We start from the raw sequence: 26,217 nt of genomic DNA, 5'->3' as shown, positions 1-26,217 counted from the left end.
GGGGCCCACACACTGGGGAGTGACTGTGGGGCCCACTGATCACGAGGTGCTGACGTGGCGTGGGACCCGGCTGACGTGGGGCCTTCTCGGATGCTGACGTGGCGGTGACGCGTCAGCTTGCTAGCCGCTTACTTGGCGCCACGTGGCGCTGACGTGGACTAGCGACGTGGTGCTGACGCAGCAACGCTGACGTGGCTCTGGGTTTGGAACGGTTCGGGTTGATCCGGACTGAGAGCTTCTCCGGGTCGGGTCAGGTTGCGTATGTCCGGGCGAGGAAGACGCGTGAGCGCGCGTGTGGCACATGACGGGCAAGCACTGGCGCGTTATCGGCGCGTGTGGAGGCGTCTTTTTCCAGCTCGGCGTGTGGTGGCGCGTGCGGGTTCTTTCGAGCTCTATTCGAGCTCCAGTTACAGCTGTAGGTTTTGTCTCGTCGAGAGGAGTTTGATGGTAGCCTCAAAATCAAATTTCGAGCTACTGGACAGAGGGTCAAAATTCGAAATTTTTCTCGATCTTGCGATTTTACTCCAACCAAACTCTAATATCAATTGTTGGGGATAATCCTAGAGCAACAATCACACACAAAGAAAAATAAACAAGCACATTCACAATGGAATACCGGATTTACCTGGTTTGGTCCAAACTGACTTACATCCACGGAAGCACACACCACTGCACTATAAACTGAGAGAAATATTACAAGGAGGAGGAGCCACACTGCTCAACTCTACTCTCTCTCTCTCTCTCACCACAACTCTCTGCTCTCTGCACACTGCAACTCTCACATACACTCTTCACACTCAGCACGCCTTCATACACTCTCACAACTTCACTCTGCTGCACACACACAGCTTACTCTCACACGCAGCACACTTTGCGCACAACTCCACACTCACAGCTACACAGCACAATGCATCACAGCTCTCTCACATATATATATACACAAGGGGGAGTTAAATTCAAAAGTGGTGGCCGTAGATTTCAACAAAATCTGCAAAGTAGGTGAAGGGCTGCTGGCTGCTGGTCTTCATTTCAACATAGGCTACATGAGGAGATAGTTCCACACCAGAAATCCCAACATTTTTCATATAGTGCTCTTTTCCAGCGTGACTAATTGCAGATAACAACTATAAGGCTGCAATCAATTCTTCCTCTTCTAGCAGATTCATAAATCTCCTCTAATTTGCAGACCACCCAAATGGTCCCCAAGGCGAAATAAAATTCACGGGTCTCACAGCTTTAGACTTAATACCATCCCTAACCATTGCTGAATGCAGCGAATTAAATCACCCCAAGCTACTAAATCAGCGAATTAAAATTCGCAGAACCTGGATCCCCAACTTCACATATATCTCCATCAATTCAGTTCTCAGTTCTTACCGTAGCAACAACGTAAGCCAACCACATTCCAGAACATGAACGCGGACCAGCCCACAACTTCGCATCAGCCAGCTAGGCCAGCTAAACAGAAGCAGCCTTGACGGACACCTCCATATTAAAGGCCTAAATTTTTGCATTAGGCCTCTTTGCTTAAGCCTGGTTAAGACCACTACCCATAAAGAAAGAGATGACAATAGCACGGCCCCCCGCTGACAATTTTTATTAGGGTTTTTGGGGTATAGGTGGGAGGCCCGCTCGAGAGAGTTCTGCAAAGTAAGCAGCGTCAACACTCGGCCAGCCTATAACCCCTCCATAAATTCTTGCGCACCAATGGGTCAGCGCGGCGAACAGCTCCCGCCGCTCGCTTTGTTTTCCTTACTCATTAGTTTAAGGCAGTTGTAAAAGTAGCGGCCAGCGAATATTTATAGGACTTCACTTCGAGACGCGGTTTTGCTATCCCTCGATGTGGGACGACTCCAATTCCCAACCCTCATCTCGCCCGTTCTTCTGTTTCAGACCCCTGCCGCCTGCTGACCGCAGCACACAATGGCGTACAAAAACTAATAATAATAATAACCCTAAATCTTCGTACTAATAAAAATATTTGGGAGTAGTTTACTGTAAACTGGTCTACGTCAAGCTACTCCTCCCTACTGTGTACTTAGAGAGTTGTGTTAGTACTTGGTGTTGGATTTGATTAAAATTTAACAATCCAGGCGTTTAAACCCTTAGAAGGCGAAGCATGAGCCTCAAGTGTTGGGGCTTAAGAATTTTAGGGATTTATTTTTAAGATTAAAAAATGTAAATAATTTTTTTACATTTTTAAAATAAATAAAAATTAAGAAAATCACAAATATAATATAAAAAAAAAAAATTATATATACTTTGCATACCATTAGCGACCATTCAAAAATTACTAATTTAAATACCTAACATAAATCGTGACAAGAGATAGCTATTATACTATTATGAAGTTCAAATTATTTTCATAATCTAAGATACAACTCTTTGTTATTTTAGGAAGATTGAGATTCAGTAGTTCTAAAAATCAACTCATATTATGAGATTCCTTTTATACAAACATGTAGTTAAAATTTTTTAACCAATTTTTACTTGAGAATGACACACCCAAGCCTCAATTAAAAAGCGTCAAAGGTGTGCCTTGTGTAAAAATATATTAGTTTTTTTTAAATTTGGTATTTTAGATTGAGTCTCATTCGCATGTTGTGCCTTGAGGCAAGCCTCGATTAAGCTTTTTAAAATACTAAAATTTAATATAATTTTGTACTGCATATTATTTACAACTATATAACTTAAAGTTTAAGATCTGAAGTCTAAATTCTTAAACATAAAAGTTATAATATATGTGCACGTTGGTCATAAAATCAGAACTTGCTTGTGGAACAAAGGTGGTTGTTGCAAAGCCCACAATTTTTTTGGTCACATGGCTTTTAGGCTGGGGTCAAACAACTCCCCTAAAAAGTATACTGCACTTAAACTGGACTACGCTACAGCCGACACATCTTTCATGTCTTTACTATATCTTAAACTTTAATCTCTATATGTCCCTAAGGAGCATATTTCATTATTAGCTATATATATATATATATATATATATATATATATATATATTATTTCAACCCTCTCAAACAAGTATATCAGAAGATGCCTAAGATCAACTACTAATCATGATTTTTTTTCCTTTTTTCTTTTACTGCAAGCACATTTTTGTGTTGCAAGTTGCAACTGGTAAGTCTTTCTTCTCGACTCATAAGTCAATTTCATAAGTCATCTTAAACAGTGCATAATTAAAACCATAATGCATTCATGCCGCATGAAAATTCTGGGTGTGCAACCTGGAGTACAAACTTAACAAATTGCAAATTAAAGACAATGGTGGACAACATGCAGAGTTGAACACTGGGGAAAAATATAAATGGTGCCACTCTAAAATAATGACACGTACAATGAGTGCATTTGTTACAGCATGAACAAGCTGTTCTTTGAATATAATGAAAATTGATACACTATAATGTAAAATTATGTTACATTTTACAGAATAGGAACATAGAGGTCGTGCCTTGGGGCAATAGCAAGTGCCTCCGCCTCGGTATGGGTGGTCTCGGATTCGAGACTTGGGAGCGGCCTCTCCAAAAATGGGGATAAGGCTTGTCGACATCCACCTCTCCCAGATCCCACTCAAAGTGGGAGCCTTGTGCACTGGGTACGGCCTTTTTCTTTTTTTCTTTTTTCACAGAATAGGATAACAAGAAAAGAATCAAAACCAAACCTCATAAAAAAATGGGAATCAAGAATAACTATTCCTACTGCCTAGCTAAAAAATGGCATCAATCTATATGTGCTAAACATTACAATAGATTTTAGGACTTCCGAGATAACAATGGCTCCAGTTGAGGGTCACCATCCCTGGAGGTTGGAGGTCTTCCCTCGCCCAGCTCCAATTCAACATTGGTTAAGTACTCTGCTCTCTGTTTTAGTAGTCTTTGGAACGGAAAGGTATCGGATGTGTTAGGCTTTTCATTTAAGCTTTGGACGTGCTGCAAGCATACCTGAACTGCATCATGGACTCTCACAAAGTACCACTCCTTACCGATCAGATCTACTGCACCAGATCTTGATAGGGTGAGCAAAACTTCTCGGTTTGGATTGGAAATGGCAATCTACAAAAAAACTCAAAACACCCAGATAACAATTTGAACAGTTCAAAAATAAATTTGAATTTTGGACTGCGTCAAAGGGGGACTTCCCACCTGAATGTCACGTGATTTGTATTCTTGATGCAAGTCTTTCAAAGCCTGAACAGCACTAGAGTCTATATATGTAACAGCTGCAAATATAACAAAATCATGTTTGCAGTGAGAAACTTTAGAGATCAATTCACTTTCCTCAAATTCACTAGAACCCTGGCAAGTATACCAAAAAAAAATTTGAAAGGGGGAGATTTTGTACCCAAGGATTGGTCAGCCATCCAACCCTAAAGTCTCATAACAAAAGCTCAACAGATCTGATAATCATAACCAGAAACTTAAAGACTGATAATTGGCACCAACAAATTAATGTGAATCATATTGCTTGTATGGTCCTAGCATTGCAGAATTAAAGCGTTGGTGTAGATGGTCATTTTGCTTTTGGTAAATGGATTAAAAGACTAAAATCACATGGTTTTCATTAAATGGGGCCAACCATGATGATGGATGTGCAACATCAGATTTACCCACCCCAATGCTATTAAGGCTATCTTGGTTAATGGCTGGGCTACGGAACCTCATGAAGGTAATGGTCCAAGTAAATTGTTTCAAACTGCGCTCAAGAATGAAAGGGATGTTACAAGTTCCATGAAAATTTCCCCAACCCAAGAAAATTAATTCTGTTTGTGGTGCTTTTTTATATAGCAATCAGAAATAGAAGAGATATATACTGACATCAACTCATCACCAAGACAAATATGAAATGAGTAATCAACTGACATTTTAATATGATTTCTTCCATTAAGCAAGTGATGAATAACCAAATAGACCGCTTTAAATGTTATCAAAAGACTAGGGAACTTGCTTCAAATCCAATGCAACTCTAGCACTGTGACTTAAATCTCTAATTATCCTTAAAAAATAACCTGTTAAGAATTGGGCCCAACAATGTATACTGAGCTATCCAAACTCCCTCTCACGTGCCACCCGTCTTGCATGTGGAGAGATGAATAAATTGAATGAGTACAAATACAAACAGAGCAAAGTACAGTTTGACAAAATAACAGGGGAACAAATGCAGATTATGAGACCTGAAACCCTGGACCTTTCAGAACTAGGAAACAGAGATTTGACACCCTGTGACTGATAACATATTATCGGAAATGTATATCAAGCTGACACACAGCCAGAGTCACGCTTGAAATCATTGAAATATTTGCAAGAATGGCCATCAAAACGAATGGAAGAATTCCATTATTAGGCACATGCGTGGGAAAAATTCTTGGGCAAAAAAATTACTTAGAAAGCCTTCAAACAGAAACCACTCACATTCAAAATGCACGTACCTCACTAACCTAACAAAAAAGCAGAACATACCAAAGCCACTTTAAAACAAAAAAAAAAACAAGAAAAAAAGTGCATAAAAAGCTATGATCATTAGAGCTACTTATTTCAGCATGCTTTTTAAATTCATGTTTTGGGCCTCCTGGCATACATTTGCACCTTCAAACAAACACACATCATATCAATTGAATATATTTTTTGTAAAGTGTAAGTAAGGCTGACAAGATGAAATAAGACACCTTTGCAAGAACAAAATGAAAGGGGGTTTTGGTGAGTGGAGAGGCAGGGAAATAGAAATTTCACAAGCAACACTATAGCTAGGACCCATGAAATAAAATTACTAGCACGATGTCTAAGAGCAAGGTTTAACACTAAATTTGTGCCCAAATACATACAAACACTTATGCTTCTTGCACCTACAAAATAAAGCACAAGATAAAAACTTACGTGCCATCTCAATAATCACAAAATAAACTCTTTCAACTTCTGGTCCCCGTCTCTTAGATCCATCAACACCAGCTTCATATGTTCGTAGTCTGAACAAGGAACATTAATGATTTATAACTGTGATTTCTTAACTCAATAAATTAAGAAGCAAAACTCAGCAGAGAAAATGGCAATATACAATTGCAGTGGTCTAATGGGAACACCAGTTTTCTAGACATTAAAATTTACCTGTCCTTTATGTAACTTATATTTGCAAAATAAATAGGCGCATCAATCCGAACAATCACAATCCCATGGTAAACGTATGCTTCTGGATACTGTTCAACGTTTCTATAAACAGTTGTGCCTGGAAGACGCCCCAAGACAGCTGCAGCACACAAAAAATGAATGTTCAAAAAAGCATATTCAAGTAGAGTATAGAGACATCCCCAAGAATTCAAATGGGCAATTGCTCTAGGGGGAGGAGTACATCAGTCCTGACTTTCTGATGCGAGGAATTTAAATTTCACAATCTAACCAAATACATGACTCGGGACAGAGCAGAAAAGCAAAGCAAAGTCACTGTAGTCAATCTTGATTAGGTGGGACTTGGGATAACACTAGGAAATAGAGTAGAGGAAAATAATGATGCAGACAACAATGACTTGAAGATGACAATGACTATTACAAACATACCCAAGAACTGGAAACTTTGAAGGTAGAAACATCAAAGTGTGTCATATACATGATGTTGAAAATTGAAATGGAGGCAGCGACGCTGGTTCAACCCATAGTGCATTTGGTACATGGATAAACTTCATTATAAAGAAGCCTTCACTCAACAGTGAGGGTCTTACATCCAAACATGGGGATCAAAAGTTCAAATCACAGAAATATCTCCAAGCAGGAGTAATACTATGCGCATCTTCCCCTGCTCAAACCCCTGATGGTGTGGGAGCCTTGAGCAAGCTTTAATTGGACATTATAAACTTCATGATAAAATGAATCCACTTACCAATATGTGGATTTGCTGATTCATGGATGACAAAAGCAAGGGAAACGCCAACCTACATTTCCAAGAATAAAGTTTAATAAGAAAAGCTTTATCAGTTACCCATTATGGAGACCTTCGAGCACTGTCAGTGCATTCCCAGGACAAAATTTTGATGCAGAAGATGCAAGCAGAAAGCCAATGCAAAAGATATGAGAAACATTCATGATTTAATTTGTCATGAAGTCATGAAAAAAAATTTTAAAATAGGATGAGAAACTCTGCCCAATTACTAATTATTTAACACTCAAAGAGGGAGAGAGAGAGAGAGAGAGAGAGAGAGAGAGAGAGAGAGAGAGAGAGATTACAATCTACAACACATTAGAGCACATTAAAATACAATTCAAAAAAGAATAGAAAATGAAGAAACAAATAAATGTATAAGACACTAACAGTCAGTTTCCACATGGAAACTAAAGAAGGATATGGATCACAAATTCACGCTGTATTCTAAACAGTTAAATCATAAAAATCTCACAAATATCCTGTTCCTTGCATCATTAGCAACATGCCAACACATGATTCATGCAGATGATAAACTTAACTATCATATTCAATTCTCAATTATATAAGCTTCAGCAAGAACTTTGATTTTGTTCTTTTGTCCTCTTTGTCCCTCAAGTTAGAATGTATTTCTTGCCTGTTTTACAAAGATCAAACAGATGACCAATTGTGGAGGAATTTTCTTCTGTCCGTAAGTATGATTTAACTTCCACTAAGAATTAATTTCTTAGCACACAATTTAACAAATCCATTGACTTGAACATGAATTGGAAAGTTGATGGGTGAGTACGTACGCTGGAAAGAAATAAAATACTATGACTGAGCATTGGCTGCCCAAAACTTCTATCAAAGAATGTACTCATTGAAAGAATACTTCTATGAAATAGCATAATAATGACGTTAAATGGTATTTTGTTTTTACTTTTTTCTTTGCTTGTGAGTTGTATTGTCGTGTGCACCAGGGGTGGGGCTGGGAATAAAGATGGGAAGGGATGAAGAGATATAATAAGGAGTTTTAACAGATCAGAAAGGTTGTTCATGCAAACTAATTGAGTTAACCGTTCCCGGAGGATAAGTCCTTGTGTTTTTTTATAGGTAATATGGTAAGGGAGTCCGTGTGGTTTGCTGTAAAGGTTTAACAGATCAGAAAGGGAGTAAAACATTCCCAATTCCCAAAGGAGAAGGCCTTGTGTTTACAAAGGAAATACGAGGAGGGATCTGGTGAGGTTTGTAACCTGCCCAAATGCAGGATGGGATGAGCCCTCTACTAGTGGATCATCCCAATCCTCTGTCATAATCACTGAACTTGATACATTCACCATCCTCATAACCCTGAAATGTTCACAATTAGAAGTGTGTTAGGGAAAAATTATCCCAAAATATCCACAAAAAAATAACACTCAGATAAGGTCCTCACTCTTTTTGAATATTAATTATTACATAATAATCCATTGATGAGGGCGAGCCTTGACTCAACTGTACAGGTGTTACATCCAAGCATGAAGGTCACAAGTTCAAATAACGGAAACAATCACTCCAAGCATGGAGGTAAGACTGCATACATGTTGCCCTCCCAGACCCAACCTTCCCCCACAGGACCGCATGGGAGCGTCGCGTACTGGGTGTTACATTTCTATACATTGTATAAATCCATTTATCTATTGCAAATACCAACACATATGGATATATCAAATTGACTTAATAACTTACCCCAGCAAGGACACCAATCTCAATGCCAAGGAACAGAGTTGTAGTGCTAGTAATTGTCCAAAGAAGCAAATCCTTCTTATCAACACGCCATAAGAAGATGGCCTCATCATAATCAACCTGAAAAACATCAAACAGACAGAGCTGATAGATTGCAAGCTCAACATGGTGGAAATCAGCACAACTCTCACATATTGGCTCAAATTTATCACAGGCAAGGACCAGCAACAAATACAACCAGTGAGGAAGATCCTTTGCTTCTATGGAGGGCTTAAGAGATCAATTTTAATGGTCAGATACAATTTTATCTGGTGACTAACTGATGTTTTCCACTTTGAAATCCCAAATTAAGGTTTCTAAAGATTCACATTAATTCCCAGTGTGCATGCACTACAGAGAAGATGAAATTATGAATGAAACTAGGAAAACATTTATATATATATATATATATATATATATATATATATATATATATATGATTGTGAATAATTTAGAACCAGAATGAAAAGCCTCAAATTTCACTTTTTTCATTTTTTAATTTTTAAATCCAAACTTTCTCAAAGAATATTTGAAATTTTGTAGAAAAAAAAATTTGTAAATGGTTTTAGTTTCCAGACCTTCTGGAAATTTGAAAATTTTCAACCAAAATTTTGGTGACATTACTGAAATTTAAAACCATGCTTACACATGCCCCCAACTAGGGAGTGAAGCACATAGCATCAAAAGTGTTAGGAACCTATGAGCATCCAGATCAAAGTGACACCAAAATTTTAACGTAGTTCGGTCAATAACTACCTACGTCCACGGAGCACACACCAAATATTCACTATCGCCGGAAAAATTACAACTCTCACACACACTCTCTCTCTCTTCCTCCCTTCTTCCTCTCTGCTCTCTCTGAGCTTCTCTGTGCTCTCTCTGCACTATGTTTTACATCTTCCACAGCCCTCTATTTATAGGGCTTGGAATTTAAATCACAATTAAGATAAAATTAATCATGAATGGAAGTTACAATGGAGAGGTTTAATGGTGGATAATTACACCGCGTTTCTGACTCAGCTCCTAGCTTGCAAGTTGCAACGCGTCTCCAGCTATGTCTCCTGGCTGTCTTCTGGCTCCATCTCTAACAATCTCCCACTTGGAGACAGAGACGCCTCCTCAACCAGTATCATGAATAAATGATGTGCTCAAAATATGCGTCTTCAAGCATGAAGACCAACTGAAATTGAACACAACTTCAGTTTCTCTGTAGTTGCCACCTTCCTATCTGCTCGATTTCTGCGGACTAATTTGATGGCTGTCAGCTTCGCAACTGGTGTAAAGATGCCGGTGTAGTCAATCCCTTCTTTCTGCTCAAAACCTTTGACTACCAACCGAGACTTGTACCTTCTAAAGCCGTCATGCTCCTCTTCGATTATGTACACCCACTTGTTGTGAAGGACTTTGGGCAACTTCCACGTTCTGTTGGAGGTGAGGGACTTCATCTCATCCTTCATCGCAAACTCTCATTTGCTTGTATCTGCCACCTGACATGCTTCATCATAGCATTCGAGCTCTCCTCCATCTGTGAGAAGTAAGTAATCAATATACCTTCTGTTTGGTATATGGAACCGAGTAGATCTCCTAAGCTCCGGAGCTGGAGTAGGAGACGATGGTGCGACAATCTGCTCCACTGGTTCCTCCACCTGAGAATTCTCGGTATTCTGCCCAACACATTCTGAGTGGACCAGTTCTAGTCCCTTCTTCTTTGGGGTATGGGTGTTTATCTGGAAACTAACCCTCTTTTATTTCCTGACTATACAATCCTCACATATGTCAACCTGCACTGACTTTAGACCACTCAATTTTTCCTTTGAGTGCATCACCCTGAGTTTCTTCTCGCTCATGTGACCAAGTCGTTGGTGTCAAATGTTGCTGTCGTCATTTCTTGCAGCAACTAAAATAGACATAGAGACATTGGAGGTTAGAAAAAGTGTTCCGTTTTTCTTACCTCGCACAATCATTAGTACACCCTTTAAAACTTTCCATTCATCGCCAATGAATTTCGTCGTGTATCCCTCATCTGCCAGCTGACCAACTGAGATCAAATTTTTTCTCAGGTCTGGAATATACCTGACATCCTTCAGCTTCCATACTGACCCGTTTATATTGATCTTCACAACTCCCTTACCGGTTACGTTGCAAGGTTGATCGCTACCAAGGTACACCTTACCAAAATTACCTGAAGTGTACTCCTCTAGGCAATCTCTGCAGCATGTGACATGAAATGAGGCTCCAGAGTCTAAGACCCAAGACTCCTACTTGCTCTCCAAAGAGTAGATCAACATCTCATCATTCTCGGAAGCAATATTTGTTTTTGTCTTTGCCCTCGTCTCAAATTCTTTCTTCTGACTCCTGCACTGGTTCTTATAATGACCAGCCTTTCCACAGTTCCAGCACTCAATAACTTTTGTGCTCTGCGAACCTGTGTCGAGTACCTCTGGGATTTCTGGATTGAGACCGCCTGGGCCTAGATCTGCCGCGGTTGTTTGATCTTCCATTCCTGTTTCCTCTGCCTCAACTCTCCATGTTCAAGACTGAACTCGAAGTGGAGTCATGGTTCGACTGCATTCTTATTTCCTCTGTCAAAATCATGCTGACAACTTCATCGTATACAAGTTTCGATTTTCCTGCGGAGCTACTGATGGCAGTAACGACACCATTCCAACTTTCAGGCAACTGACTGAGAATCAGTAGGGCCCGAATTCATTATCAAACGTTATCCCGACTAAGGCGAGTTGATCAGACAATTCATTGAAATTATTCAAATGTCTGCTGAAACTTTCACCTGCAGACATATTCATCGTAAATAGTCTTTTCATGAGACGTACCTTGTTTGCGGCTGAAGGCTGCTCGTACATATTAGAGAGCGCAACCATCAGAGACTTGGTGGATGTTATATGCTTAATATTGAACGCCACAGATTTCGACAACGTCATTCTGATGGCTCCGAGGGCTTTTCGATCAAGCAACTCCCACTCGTCCTCGTTCATGGATACTGGCTTACCCTTCAACGGTAAGTGCAATTCCTTACCAAACAAATAATCTTCTATCTGCATCTTCCAAAAACCAAAATTGTTTCCATTGAACATTTCGATTTTTGAGCTCTTTTCATTTGACATCTCGATTCGCTGATCTAGAGATGAAATTAGCTCAAATGGATAGCGCGGTTGGATCCAGAACGATCGAAAACCCTAGGAATGGTTCAAGTCGCTCGAAAAACAGACCCAAAATGACTCCAAAAAACTCATTCAAAGTTTGGTCAAACCTGATCAAATTTGGTCAACTCTGCTGGCGTGGCAAGCTGTCACGGTCCGCCTTTTTCACACCGTTGTGAAGGGCCGTGCGGCGCTAGCTAAAGCACTCTTGCTTAACTAGCCAGCCTATTGTTTACCAACATTCATCCACGAAGCACTTTCATTAACATTCAATCAGATAGCAGCGGAAATAATAATCAATTCATGAAAGCCGTGGCAACCAAGCAATAAATATTGAAGCAAACGTAATTCATTAACAAATCCTCCGTTGACATGTTGTACTTAGCGAGGGAGGCAAGTAGGCTAACCACGTTGACAATTGCTAATGAGTTTTACAATGATTGATGAACACTCACCCTCCCTTAAAGAGCTTTCTAGGCCATTCTCACTCTAGCACTAGGAAACATCAAAGTGACCGAGGAGTCATACTGCCTTATTTGGCTTACAATGAAATAAATACTAGAAAATAACCCTACACTAGTATTTACATGATGGAAACCCATCCCAAACACACGAGATAAGCGGTCATAGGCAAGCATAATGCCCTGAACAAGCTTAGCCCGTGACACAGGCTGACGTGGCCCGCTAACGTGGCGTGCTAACATGGCAGTGGGTCCACTGCTGACGAGGCAATATAGGGCCCACTGATGATGTGGCATGGGCGGGCCCACCTAATGACGTGGGCAGAGTGGGGCCCACCTGCTTACGTGGCACTCACCCGCTAACGTGGCGCGATCAGACCCAGGTCAGGAATCGGATCTTGGGTTGATCCGGTATGAGTCAGATTCCAAGTCGGGTCGGGTTCCTTCCAGGTTGGGTCGAGGCGGATCGAGCGAGGAAGACGCGTGCAGCACATGAGGGACTAGTCACCGGCGCGTGGCGAAGCGTCTTGCTCCGGCGGGGCGCATGATGGCGCATGAGCCTTTGTCTAAACTCTGTTGGAGCTCCAGCTTGCACCCTTCTTTTCGTCTCGGCGAGTTGAATGCAATGGTGGCCTCAAAACGCAGTTTGGATCAACGGGATAGAGCTCTGATTTCGGGATCACTTCCAATCTGGCTTTTCTGCTCCAACCGGACTCTGATACCACTTGTTAGGAACCTATGAGCATCCAGATCAAAGTGACACCAAAATTTTAACGTAGTTCAGTCAATAACTACCTACGTCCACAAAGCACACACCAAATATTCACTATCGTCGGAAAAATTACAACTCTCACACACTCTCTCTCTCTCTTCCTCCCTTCTTCCTCTCTGCTCTCTCTGAGCTTCTCTGTGCTCTCTCTGCACTATGTTTTACATCTTCCACAGCCCTCTATTTATAGGGCTTGGAATTTAAATCACAATTAAGATAAAATTAATCATGAATGGAAGTTACAATGGAGAGGTTTAATGGTGGATAAATACACCGCGTTTCTGACTCAGCTCCTAGCTTGCAACGCGTCTCCAGCTGTGTCTCCTAGCTGTCTTCTGGCTCTAACTCTAACAATTGATACCACTTGTTAGGACCGGAAGAGCCCATGGGTGGGCTTGATACACATGGGTAAACACCAATTTGACCTAAAAGCTCAAGCTAATTGGGTCTTGGGTCCATCCATGTATATAAGCTATAGTAACCCGACCCCGAAAAAAATAAATAAATAAATAATGAATAATAAATAAATAGATATTTTGGAGGAGATATTTTGAGATATTTGTATATAAATATCTTGGAGGAGATATTTATTTAGATTACTTAAAGGTTAAGTTAGGTTTTATTTTATAAATTCTCTCATTCTCTCTCTCTCTCTCTCTCATTTTCTCTCTCTCTCTCTCTCTAAGATCCTTTGCTATTTGTCGTCCGTTTCCAAAAACGGAGAGTACTGCGTGGATCAAAAAAGAAAACTCTACAATTTTAGCGGATCGGATCGTCGTTTCGGAGATTTTCGTGTCTTTCCCAAAAATCAAAGTAGGGATCTGATCTTAGTTTTGATTGGATATTTAGATAGTTGTAGAAAATATAGTAAGATTATGTTTTATGGTTTTAGGTTTTCGGGATTCCGAGTTGTCGGTTTGGATCGTTTCCGAACGTAATTTCGTTTCGAGTTTAAGGTGAGGGGAATTTGATTACAACAGTCATTTTTGGAAAACTAAACCACTAAAAAGCTAGTTTATATTTATATGTATGATTTAACTGCTTATTTGCTAAATTCTACCGAGTAGAAATGCCGATTTTACGATTTTACGATTTTTGGTAAAAACGAGGATTTTGGCATATGATCTCCAAACCTTATGAAAATCACTTATTTGCATTTATATGTAATAAAATATGCTTGAATCCTGTACTTTTCCTTTCAAATGATGTTTACTGGATTTATATCATTTAGCGGATTTTTGGATTAAACTCGTGTGATATATGTTGAAATGGATACGTATGAATTTTTTATACTATTGATATAGATTATGGGAACGAAATTCCAATTGTATATTGAGTATGTGGAAAACAGAGGCCGGTGATACACCGAACTGTATTTGTGAAAAGGGGTAAACCAAGTGGATAGGCGCTGGTTTGAACCCGATGTGATCATTTGAATTTGTGAAAATACTGGAATTGCACAGGTTACTATATTTTATTATAAATTGTATATATGATAAATGGAACCACAACTTGCTACTAAAGGAGTTGAAAGATACTCCAGTAATAGGGGTTGAAAGATACTCCAGTGTAAGAAGTTGAAAAAGTTTCAGTAATAGGGGTTGAAAGATACTCCAAATGGCAGGGAATATTCCTTAGCTGGAAAGGTACAGTGCAACCATTCATGTTTAAAATCAGTTTGGGCACATAGATAGTCGGCTAGCAAGAGTAATGAAACCACTGGTGAATTAATAAACCAGAGCAGTCGAACTACATATAGATACTTGACATATGCCTGCACGAACAGGGCATTGTTGGAGATATCAATGCACAACCCGCGCCACGGGGTAAATAGGCAAAACATGTATGACAAGCTGGTAGTTGTTCTAATAATCATATGCATGATTTAAATATTTGATGTGTAGATAAATGTTATATGGTACAGTATTATAAACAAATGTTTCAAATGTATGAGTTTGTATGAAAATGTGCATTTATGCAGTCACACACTGTTGTAACACTTTCTTCCTTACTGAGAGGTGTCTCACCCTATTATACAACCTTTGTTTTCAGGTCCATCAGTATGTCGGTCCTAATAGCTAAAGGGACTGGGGAGATTATTTTTTGTTAGCTTACGTAAGCATTTGAATCTTGTATTAAACCTAGATGAAAGTCCTTTTTGGAAGGTTGTAATAACAAGATTTATTCTATGTCTGGTTTTATATAATTGTGGATGTATTAGTAAACTCTGGTATAAGACTAATAGATATCCCAATGGATGTTTATGTTTTTCCGCGACATTTACATCGAAATTATGTATGATTTATACCCGTATGTCCCTGGTTAGGGCAGGTTGTTTACGTATCTTGAACAGGTACAGGTATTATGTATGAATGAGTGACACCTGGGTCTGTATGAAGGGCCGAGTCGTTACATAAGCACCCATTATCCACTTTAATTTTCCAATGTGGGACAAGCTCACAAGTGGAATTCTCAACAATCTCCCTCTCACTTGTGAGTTCCTGCTCCCCCTTGAACAGAAAGCGTCTCCCTTCTGGGACAATTCTCCAACAGTTGCTCAAGTGGGCCTTACCACTGGCGCCTTACGTGCCTCAGATTGCATTCCACGTGCCTCCAAACCAATCTTACCTCCCACATCTTGACCCTATTCGGATCCATCCACAGCCTAGATGATCCTTATTGGCCTCAGCCACACACTTGGTCCTCCAACTATTAGCACGTCAGGAAAATTAGCTTCCCGTCTCGACTTTTACAATGTCGCTCACCCAAAATTACAAACCGTTGGCTCTGATACCACTTATTAGGACCGGAGGAGCCCATGGGTGGGCTTGATACACATGGGTGAACACCAATTTGACCCAAAAGCTCAAACTAATTGGGTCTTGGGTCCATCCATGTATATAAGCACCCATTATCCACTTTAATTTTCCAATGTGGGACAAGCTCACAAGTGGAATTCTCAACAAAAAGCTAAGGTACTGATTTATAAACACCTTTTGTGACTCTTTTTTTTACTATAAACAATGGAATCATCCATTGCGATATATTAAAAACGATCGATTTGAAAATGCTGTTAGAAATGAAATGTCACATATCATGATAACATGTAGACAATTTTGGAAGATTACAGACTAATAACACTTTCAAGTGTCAACAAGCTGAAATAGAATTTCCGATTGTTTAATATGGTGAATAATGTATCTTAACCAGAAAAAAATATGACCAAACCAGGTAATTATAATGCTCACAGACCAAGAACTTAATTACCGAAAGAAATCACTAAATGACCCATTTCACTCTCACCTGATAGTACAGGATCTGCTAAGGCTTGATAATATTGTTAGCTGACAACCTAAGTGTTTTTAAGGTAACTGAACATGGCATCAAAGCCATGGTTACTGGAAGGTCATAGATTCAACTCTTCTTGTCTGTATCTTCTATAATTTATCTTAAGATGAATGGTGTATACCCCTAGTTAGTGTTGCTCCATGACTAAATGTTTACTCACCTAAGTCACCTCTCTATGTGCAACTGAGCCACGTGTATGAAGGAGCCGTGTCAAGGAATGACATACTTTTCTGCCAAGCTGACAACCGAACAACCTAAGCTTTTATTAAAGTGGTGATTCAACAGGATCCGTCTTATTTACAGTAAAACACCCACATTTGGTGATGGTGACTAATAACTTCCACTCCAACAGAAATGCTAGTACATAAATGAAACAGGTAGGATCCCCAAGAATCTACAAAAATATGACTTCTGAAAAGAATAAATCCTCAGCCAGCTAAAGAATACTACATTATGCAAAGCAATCGTGTTCAGCCAACAAAAAATCATATGTTCATCAAATCATTTTATTCATAACCACATAAAAGCTCCAGAATACTTTGAACAGGTAGACCTTAATCTTCATCAACAAGACTGAAAGTGAAGCAATTTAAATTGTCAAAACACAGGAGTGGGTGCAAAGCTGCATGATCATGCAATTGTTTGGTGCTCTGTTTATAAAATCAAACAGATAATATAGAACAGAGAATGATTAAAGTTGCAATCAGACAGTATATATCATGCATTTGCACTATGAAATTTGCTTCCCAAACTGCAAGTTGATAGCAGAAATAATAAACCTAATACCTACCAAAACAAAAACAGAAAAAAAAATAAAAATAAAAAATAAAAAAGGTAAAGCAGGTCTTGTGCAGGAGCAATCAAATCAAAATCAATATGTTCTACTCAGAACTCAGAAGCAATTTTGCATGGCTTTAAAAAGAAACTGAACAGTCTATTTATCAGGTAATGCTACAGGCATGAACAAAAAAATTGTTTCAAGTTCAGAATTCAAGAATACTTACCAGGCCCAATACAGCCGAAATCACAATGGCAGCCAGAGCACACTGCAAGGTTAAAAGAGCATAAATCCCATTGTGAGCTTTCAGGTAATGAGCTCCTAGATAACTGGAATAGTAGCATGAATAGAAAAATATATAAATCAAACTACTGATGTAAATATGCCCTCTCAAATAATCTATATTTGACAACTTTCAAGAAGGTCTAGACTGTGAGTCCAACAATAAATTGCAGAATTAATGTTAGGAGCATAGCATGGACACTTTACATTAGAAATTTACAGGATTGATAGACTTCATAGCACATGCTACAAATCCAGGCCCAAAAAGATTTTATTACATTTATCATACATTCTTAATGAGTGAGAGAATTATAAAAACCAAATCCAGACCTGGGGTATGTACTTAAATAATGGAGTCATGAATAAAAGAGCACAGCCCATTATGATTCCCATAATAATTCCAGATAATCCAGTTTTTGCTCCACTCTCATGATTTACAGCTGACCTAGAAAAGGAGCCTGCATGACATCGGAAAAAAAAATCCATCTTCTAGAATCATGTCAAGTAAATAAATTTCCATAATGCAGGGGTACAAGGATAAAATGGTTAAAGCATGGATCCTAAAGCTTATTTACAGCTCATAGAATCTCACATAAAACTTGCCTGTCGTTGGGTATGCTGAAAAGAAGGAACCAAGGATGTTGGCCACCCCAAGACCAAACAACTGTCAAAAGCCAAACAATAGATTCATCAAAAGTTCCTTTTTCTTAGAAGCAGAAGTGCGCATAGTTTCCTTTACTGCAGTAGTTGTCAACTAAACAATAATATCAAATGACTTTCTTATGTTGTATGTCAAAACCCAGAAATTTTTCTTTTTCTCACTAAACAATATGGCATATGTATTAGAAATCACGAACATGCATGTTTCTGCTTTTCTACTCTCTAAAATAACACACTTCTATAGATTAAAATGAACAAGAAACAGCTTATAGCTGGGTTGATAAAATATACTTCGATATTTACAAGACTGCCTTCAAGAAAACTCAATTGAAGCTTCCACAGAAAGAGAAGTGCACATAATAATTGTTCTGTAAATTTATGATAAAATAAATTTTATGGAAAAATAAATGAATAAAATTTATGCCTTCAAAAATCAAGTGAATCCCATAGACAACTCTAGAGCTAAGATTTCATTCTTTAATCCATTTAAGCTTGTCAAAAACAGGACATTATCGACACAAACATAGAGGAACAGATCACAGACACCAAATAAAATGAATGTAACGAAAAGCTCAGCTTCCAATATCTGTTACACATCTGACCACTAGCCATTATTAAGCACTGCAACCTGTAACTCTTAATCTTGTACATATGGTCTTTGGAAAGGCCAGTTTCCTCAGACAGACAGACGCAACTGTATAAGAAATGGTTCAATATAGGTGTGCTTGCAAAGTTGGCCATATTCTTCAAACCCCTTCATAGAAATATGACTCTTAAATTAATGTAAAGACACGAGGAAGGACAAGAAAGAATATAAATCTAAAACCAATACTTGCTTCTGTACAATTTAAGGGTGAACCGTGTTTGTGAATAACAATGCAATGTTTCACGCTTGAGCATTTGTCATCCTTGCTATTAGAGACAAGCAAGATTAAAGCAGTCCTACATTTTTTTTTCACTACAACTAACTGTGCATATGATGAAACTATTTTTTTCCAGGCCAAACACATCATATGCTATATTGACATACCCAATTGGCAAATATTTTCTGGACAATAAAGATGATTCAAATAAAATAAGAGTGTTAATGATCATGCCTCAAAGACAACAGGTTCATTTTTTGAGCTGGGCATAATGCACAGCGACTGGGATCAATAAGCATTTACAGTTTCAACATACCTCTTGATTTGAATCCAACTCATATCCATTCTTTGCAGCCAATGCTTTAGCAATTCCAACAGATTCCTTTGAGTTCCAAAAGTAATGGTTCATCAAAAATCAACTTCACAATTTTAATTTAAAAGAAAATAAAAATCATAATGGCCAACCTAACTTCTCTTACCAATATAGCAACACCAGTAATAAGCATTGCGGTAGGAATCAAAGACTTTGCATAACTAAAATTTTTGGGGACAGAAAATTTTGGGAGGCCCTCAGGTATATCTCCAACCTAAAACAACAACCCAACATTTACTAACCTTTATATTAAACTTCAATTAAAATGAAATTCTAGAACAAGTTTGTATGATAAAATTTAACTGAGACAAAAACAATAAAGACACAAATGAACAAATAAATAAATAAACAATGAAATAACAAATGAACTAAAACTACACAAGGCTGGTTTGAAAGTCTGCCAGGGGGCACAGAGTTGGTAAGGCCACATGTAACAATTAGAATAAGCCACAAAAATATATGAATTTTTACTATAAGCAAAGACAGGGCTTAAAAACCAGTCGTTGAATTGGTATCTACATATATCCCCTGAGTGGGTGGTGTATGAAAAAGAAGATTAGAGAACGGACCACTAGTTGGCAGCAATAGCCACCAGTTCAGTAAAAGAATCATATCAGCTTAACTTCTAACAAGCACAAATTATTTGTATCTTGATATATGAACATCTTTTATATTTAAATCTGGAAATCTTAACTGATATGATTAATTGACTATTCAGGTTTTTTTAATAGAAAATTGACTATTCATGTTGTTGTCACTTTTGCAATTTATACCTTATTGTTAAATTGAATACCCAATAGTTTAAAATGAGTTAGATTCATGCTATTCTCACCAAAGAAATGGAAGATGGATGAAATATTTTCACAAAAGTTGTACCCAAAGCAACTGCTGTGAGGGGACCGGCTGCTCGCAGGAATCGTAAATGCTTCCTTGATTTTCCCTGAACATAAACTTCAAAATCAAAATTAAATAAAAAATTAACAAGTACTTAGTTTATAAAAAAATACAATCATCTCATACCAAGTGCTTCATAATCAAAAGTACAGCAAGAATGACAGATCCCATCACAAAAGGGGGCCATGAGAACTACAAAAGGAAAAACACATGTGGTTAAATAAGGAATAAATGAGTGGAACCCTAGTGAAGGCACGTCTTATAAAAAATAAAAAGATATGCAAATGATAGAAGAAAGATTAAATCCACAAACTAGAATATGAACTAAAAAGTGCAAACACACATCATGTGTACCTCACCTACAAGCTACAGCTTCAATTACTGTATGAAGAGACACAGGGCTTTTTAACAATGTGTACGGTCAAGGTTCTAAGGGTTTTATGATCCCCACAAACAAAGTGCAGTTTCCATAACATTAATAGAAATGCCACCTAGTAACATTTAGATGCACTGGCAGAGTTTGTTATAACCATATTTCTTGTACATATTGGCAAAGGAGATACAAGCACAAGGGATACATGTTTTTGAAGTCCAGGACATGCAATTAGATAGAAAACTGAAAAACAATGCTAAACTGAGTACTCAGCAGAGTATAAAAAAGTGTTAAATATCTTTGATATAAGCAATCGACTAGGGATTCCATATCCAGCTCAGCAGACAACCAGATAACTGGTACCACATACCAATCAAAATACTTTCTGATGCATTTTAATAAGAAAATGTGATGTATGGAAAAAGTATGATGCAGAAGACCTACTGCGTAAGCATTGAAAGCATACCTTGTCCAGACCAGATATTATACTCTTGATCAGTGGCACAATTTTACTACTTCGTACTATATCATACCCCAAGAAATATTTTGCTTGTGATAAGGCGATAACAATGGCTGAAGCTGTTGTAAATCCAGAAATCACAGAGTGGCTAATAAAACGAATAAGCCAGCCAAGCCTGGAGGAGAAAGGAAATAAATAATAGTCATAGGTTGGCACTGATGATAATGATAATATCTGGAAAAAAAAAAATGTATCATTTTCTTTTCAGTAAGGCAACAAAAATAAAATCATAGGGAATATGAAACCCCCTTCCCACCCCGACCCCCCACGCACGCGCAGAGCCCTCATCTCTTTAACACCCAAAAAAAGGACAACATATGAATGCACGCATGTCCTTTAAGAACAAGAAAAGATAAATTACCTCAAGAGCCCCATTATGCATTCCAGTATCCCAACCATAAGTGCCAACAGTATTGCAAGTTCCGTGTATAATTCATCAGATGAATCAACAATTGCACTCAAGACATTGGAGACAAGGAGAGAAACCAATGCAACAGGGCCAATTGCAAGCTGGCGAGATGACCCAAATACAGCATACACAAATATAGGCACAAAACCAGAGTCTGCACAAATAAGAAACCTATTAAATAGAGCCAAATACAACTTTGAAATGCTGGTGGGGTGACGAAATGTTACTTAAATCCCAAGTAAGATCAGTAATCCAATGGCAATATGCTAATTCAAAAGACCAAAATGCAGTGCTGATGCATGGAATCACAATCCAAGATAGAGATCTTGGCCATATAAGGACGGAGGAGGCTTCAACCTTCTGAGGTGCCCATGAGGTCCAGGCCAAAGCGGACAATAGATCACAGGATTTGGGCCAAAACTGTTACACATAGCACCACTAAGACTGAATCATCATTGACCCAACTAAAAAAAATAAAAAAAAGGGGTGGATCCCACTTCATTTCCATTTTTTGAAATTTTTTTAAATGTTCAATTACATAATATTATTAATAATGAGGCGAGTGGTAATCTAGTTACTGCTGGCCCCTTCCATTCTGGAACCTTTGAGTTTGCAGATAACCCATTCCTTCAATATGGAGTGAACTAGCTCATCAGCCCATTCCTTCAGTATGGAGTGAACTAGCTCATTAGCTAACACAGCACACACCCCACCCCCAAAATGCATGCTGATTTTTCCCAATGAACCTGATCATAACCCCCTTCAATCTGTTGACTAGAACTTCGGCCAAAATATTGTAAATGCTCCCCATTACACTGATTGGTCTGCTATCTTAACATCTCCAGCTCCTTTTTTTTTTGTTTTTTGTTTTTTTTTTAAAGGAATAAGGCAACAAATGTAGCATTGAGACTTGAAACAAGTTCTCCCTTATTAAAGTATTCTTCATCCCAGGAAGAGGACATAAGAAATCTGTCCAGCAACTTACTCCAGCCAAAAGAATACTGGATTTTACATGAAGTTTGACCATGTGAGATCACCCCTTCTCAAACAAAGACCCACAGTCTTCTGAATAGACAAAACTTTCAATTCCTTGCTGGCTACTCTAGACTCTGGAGGCATTGCAGGTGCTTCTTTCTCTTACCATGCACCAGGGTTAGCACTCACTCTCCCTTACTTTCAGCTAATCCTGCCAAAGTAACCTTGTTTCCTCTTTCCCTTCACCTTCCCCCAACTCTCTGCTATTAATTTGTCTGCTGGTTTGAACTTAAATTTGCTATTAAGAAACATAGCAAGTACCTTTTAGATCTTCTAACTTTTTCAATAGGTCGCTATTTACAAAATTAAAATACCACCCACTGCACCTACTGCTTCCAAACCTGACAACCTATTCTTTTGCAACCCCATAAATTTCTCATGTCCTTACAACTGTAACTCTCCATCTTCCTCACTTGTACACAGACCAGAACTGGTTTCCAATCACTTACAAAGCTCCTATGCACTTCTCTTGTTCTGGTCCTTCACTCCCCTTACTTACACTCTAAGGCATTACCTTGACCTTAACCAGTATTGGAAAAAAAATTATTTCTAACTGCATTGATGCTGCTCTCTCCACCCCATCCTGTTTCCCTGTTCCTCTTATCATAATTGATAAAGCACTGTCCTGCTCCATAGAAACTTTTCTTGAATATTTTCAAGCTTCTTGTGGGTTGAGATAGGAATGAGGAAAAGGAGCATGACGTAAATATTTGTCACAAAACTCTTAAGCAGGGCAAACCTACCACCCAGGGAAAGCATCTGTCCCTTGCAACCAGCCAATCTCTTTCAGAACTTTGCAATAACTGGGTCTCAAATCTATACATCTTTGAACTTCACTCCCAAAGGCAGCAAGGGAGAAGCTTTTGCTGCAGCCTAAAATTTCTGTGATCCGGTAACACTCACTACACTCCCCCATGGGAAGCACCTACCCAAGTTTAGCATCAAACATGAAGCTGCTTCAGAAGCAAGAAAACAAACCTCTAGGTCATGATAAATTCTTCTTTTGCCTCACTGAAAATAGTTATATCATACAACATAGTCACTGCTATATCCAAACTGAAATTCAGAATGGCACTGAGATGATATTGTAACACATAAGAAAACAGCTCCCTTAATAACATCACACAAACTTCATACATCACACAAAAATTCAATTCAGTCAGATACTAATGTGATGGAAACTTACAGAGCCCATATATTGCTTCAAGCCCAGCTAACTTCGCGTATGACATTGCCTGACCATTTACAACAAACAGTTAATAACAAAAACCACTGATTTGACACTTTTGAAACAACAAATATGTGCAAAGTAACTCTGGAAGTAGCGATACCTAATAATCCATATCAATAAAGATGAATTAATATATATATATATATATATATATTACAATTCTAAATTTTCAATATAATACAGAAAACTACAAAGCAAAGAATTATCTTACTAAACAAAAATTAAAACGTGCCTAAATGCCAGCCAGGGGTGCTCAAATATCTAAAAGCATTAACATTAACTGGAAACAAGTTTACCCCATCATCAATTAACTGTCGTACCCCAACATCAACTAAATGTCGTGTACCAAAGCAGCAAAAACATTATCACTATAAAGCAAATTAAATTTAATCCCAGTTCCAGTTAGCAGGAACTTTGACTTGGCAATACGAGATGGGACTGGAAATAGGGAAAAAGCGTTAACCAACGGAGAAAAAAGTATCAACAAAATCACCACCATTTAACACTTAAGAGACGAAAAAATTTTGAATTTCTGGATTAAAATTTGTGTAGATCTTCAGAATCTCAACAATTTAAGAAGAGCTGAAGGGAAAAGTGAAAAACACTACGCAAAAATGGAAACAAGCCCATAAATTAGCCTTCTTTAAGAATCGTTTGTGTCAGAACAGATCAATTCAACGTGAAATACGTTCCATGCGCTACAAAGTCTAAATTCGCACAAATTCATAAAATATCAACATTCAACAATTCGATGGCAGTATGCGACTAGGTTTAAATTACTGAACATAAAATTGGAACAGTACATAACGAGCACAGGTAGGAAGGAGAACGAAGAATAATAAATAAACAGAGACTATGACCCAAAATTAGAAGAATTTAGCCACTTTTCCACCCCCCCCCAAAGTACACTGCGTATATCCGACCAAAAAAAATCAAGTTAAGAGCAGGTAAAGAAGTCCTCTCCTTTTGTTGTCTTAGAAACAATTGAGACGGGAGGAGGAGGAGGAGGCATGCCCCACAGTTTCCCTTGCAAGAAGCAGACCACGGCTAAGCATGGCTCTGCGAGAAGTCCACTACCCATCGTTCATGCTCCGTTTCCATGACAAGAAAGTGTAAGAAAAAGAAAATTAAGTTTAAAATTTAAATATTCAGCTTAATTTTCACTATTAAGACCGCAAAAACCTCCAATCAAACTAAGCCAAACAAATATTTGGTTTGGTTTAATCGACATGAACCATCTTTATGGAAGCCAGAAGCAACATATATAAAAGCATCGCACTCCAAGTCTACTTGTAATTTCGGAGCCGATCAATGGAGGCCGACTAATGATCAGAGAGACAGAGAGAAAGAAAGTGAATTGTGAAGGAGGAAGAGATGAGAACGGAACTTACGTACCTGAGGGACGAGCATAATACCGACGGTGATGCCGGCCATGAGATCAACCTGGAGGTATTCGCGCCATTTGTAGGTGCGAATCCAACGGTAACAAGGGAGGAAGAGCTCAATCCATTCGGTAAAGCTCATGCGCTTGAGCTTCGATCTCCATCGGGAGAGGAGAGGACCTAAGGGCAAAGAAGACGAAGAGAACGAAGAAGACGGCACGGGAGAGGGGTGGAGCAACGGGATGACCTTCACGGGGCGAGCTTGACTCGTCGGCATGGAGGTGCCGGAACTTGACTCGTCGGCGAGGTCGCGCGAGCTCGAAGTTGCGTACGTTATCTCCATACGCCCCCCCGGGCGCATTGGATCATATGCCCCCAGCCCTCCTCGATTGGCTCTCTCTCTCTCTCTCTCTCTCTCTCTCCTCTGTGGCCGGGGAGCTGTGGCGGCCCCAAAGAAGAATAGAATGCGGGATAGAAGTTTAGCTGACCTTCCCACGTTAGTAATTTAGAAGTTACTAAGTTAGAAATGGGATTTCACGCGGGTTAGGTGCCATGTCATTTTACTAGTTTTAAAACATTAATGCAACGTGCGTGATTTGTGAGTTTTAAAAAATATATATTTCTTTTATATGTGAAATATTAATTTCAATGACCAATTTCTAATCTATTATCCAATCATCTGCTTATATTTTTATAGTTGTTAGAGTCGGACCATCGCGTGTGCAGTCATTATGTTCTTTTTTTAAATAAAATAATAATAATGGGCAGTTATATATAGTTTTTTAAAATATTAATTTATTATTTTTGTTAATTGTTCTAATTTGTATTTTAATTTTAAAATTGTAAAAAAAGGAAGATATTTTTAAATAATGAAGAAAATAAAATTGACTGAAAATTAATTTTTTAAATTAATGATGTAAACAAATTTTTTATATAGATTAAAATAAATAATTATACAATTTTTACCAATAAAATATACTTGTATAATTGCATTGCATTCTCTATGTACGTTCTGAATGGAATTAA

At 38.5% G+C, this 26,217-nt stretch overlaps 1 protein-coding gene and 1 non-coding gene across 2 annotated transcripts; both read right to left on the bottom strand.

Moving 5' to 3' along the window:
- Positions 1-1,621: 1,621 nt before the first annotated feature.
- On the bottom strand, positions 1,622-1,773 carry LOC131167190 (U12 minor spliceosomal RNA). The gene has a single exon (XR_009140047.1). It is a non-coding gene; the product is annotated as a U12 minor spliceosomal RNA (small nuclear RNA).
- Positions 1,774-3,287: 1,514 nt separating this feature from the next.
- LOC131165586 (sulfate transporter 4.1, chloroplastic-like) lies at positions 3,288-25,680 on the bottom strand. The gene is made up of 17 exons (XM_058123516.1): positions 25,205-25,680; positions 23,765-23,813; positions 21,496-21,697; positions 21,081-21,249; positions 20,368-20,433; positions 20,180-20,287; positions 19,454-19,561; positions 19,291-19,356; positions 18,055-18,115; positions 17,782-17,909; positions 17,396-17,437; positions 8,620-8,736; positions 6,871-6,922; positions 6,105-6,243; positions 5,877-5,965; positions 4,149-4,225; positions 3,288-4,058 (listed from the first exon to the last, which is right to left on the bottom strand). The coding sequence occupies exons 1-17, from the start codon at positions 25,550-25,552 to the stop codon at positions 3,759-3,761; spliced, it is 2,121 nt and encodes a 706-aa protein (XP_057979499.1). The 5' UTR covers positions 25,553-25,680; the 3' UTR covers positions 3,288-3,758.
- Positions 25,681-26,217: the final 537 nt, after the last annotated feature.

The sequence above is a fragment of the Malania oleifera genome, chromosome 10, assembly GCF_029873635.1.
Source record: "Malania oleifera isolate guangnan ecotype guangnan chromosome 10, ASM2987363v1, whole genome shotgun sequence".
Classification (NCBI taxonomy): Eukaryota; Viridiplantae; Streptophyta; class Magnoliopsida; order Santalales; family Ximeniaceae; genus Malania; species Malania oleifera.
The sequence above is the reverse complement of the archived record's forward strand: the minus strand, read 5'-3'. Positions and strand labels throughout refer to the sequence as shown.

What these genes read in the sequence shown, in the direction of transcription:
- LOC131165586 (XM_058123516.1), bottom strand. Translation starts at nt 25,552, where the DNA reads ATGCGCCCGGGGGGGCGTATGGAGATAACGTACGCAACTTCGAGCTCG. An exon ending in ATAAGTTACATAAAGGACAG is followed by an intron (nt 5,966 to 6,104) that starts GTAAATTTTAAT and finishes TTCCTTGTTCAG; the next exon opens with ACTACGAACATATGAAGCTG. An exon ending in TGTGATTATTGAGATGGCAC is followed by an intron (nt 4,226 to 5,876) that starts GTAAGTTTTTAT and finishes TTATATTTGCAG; the next exon opens with CTGTTACATATATAGACTCT.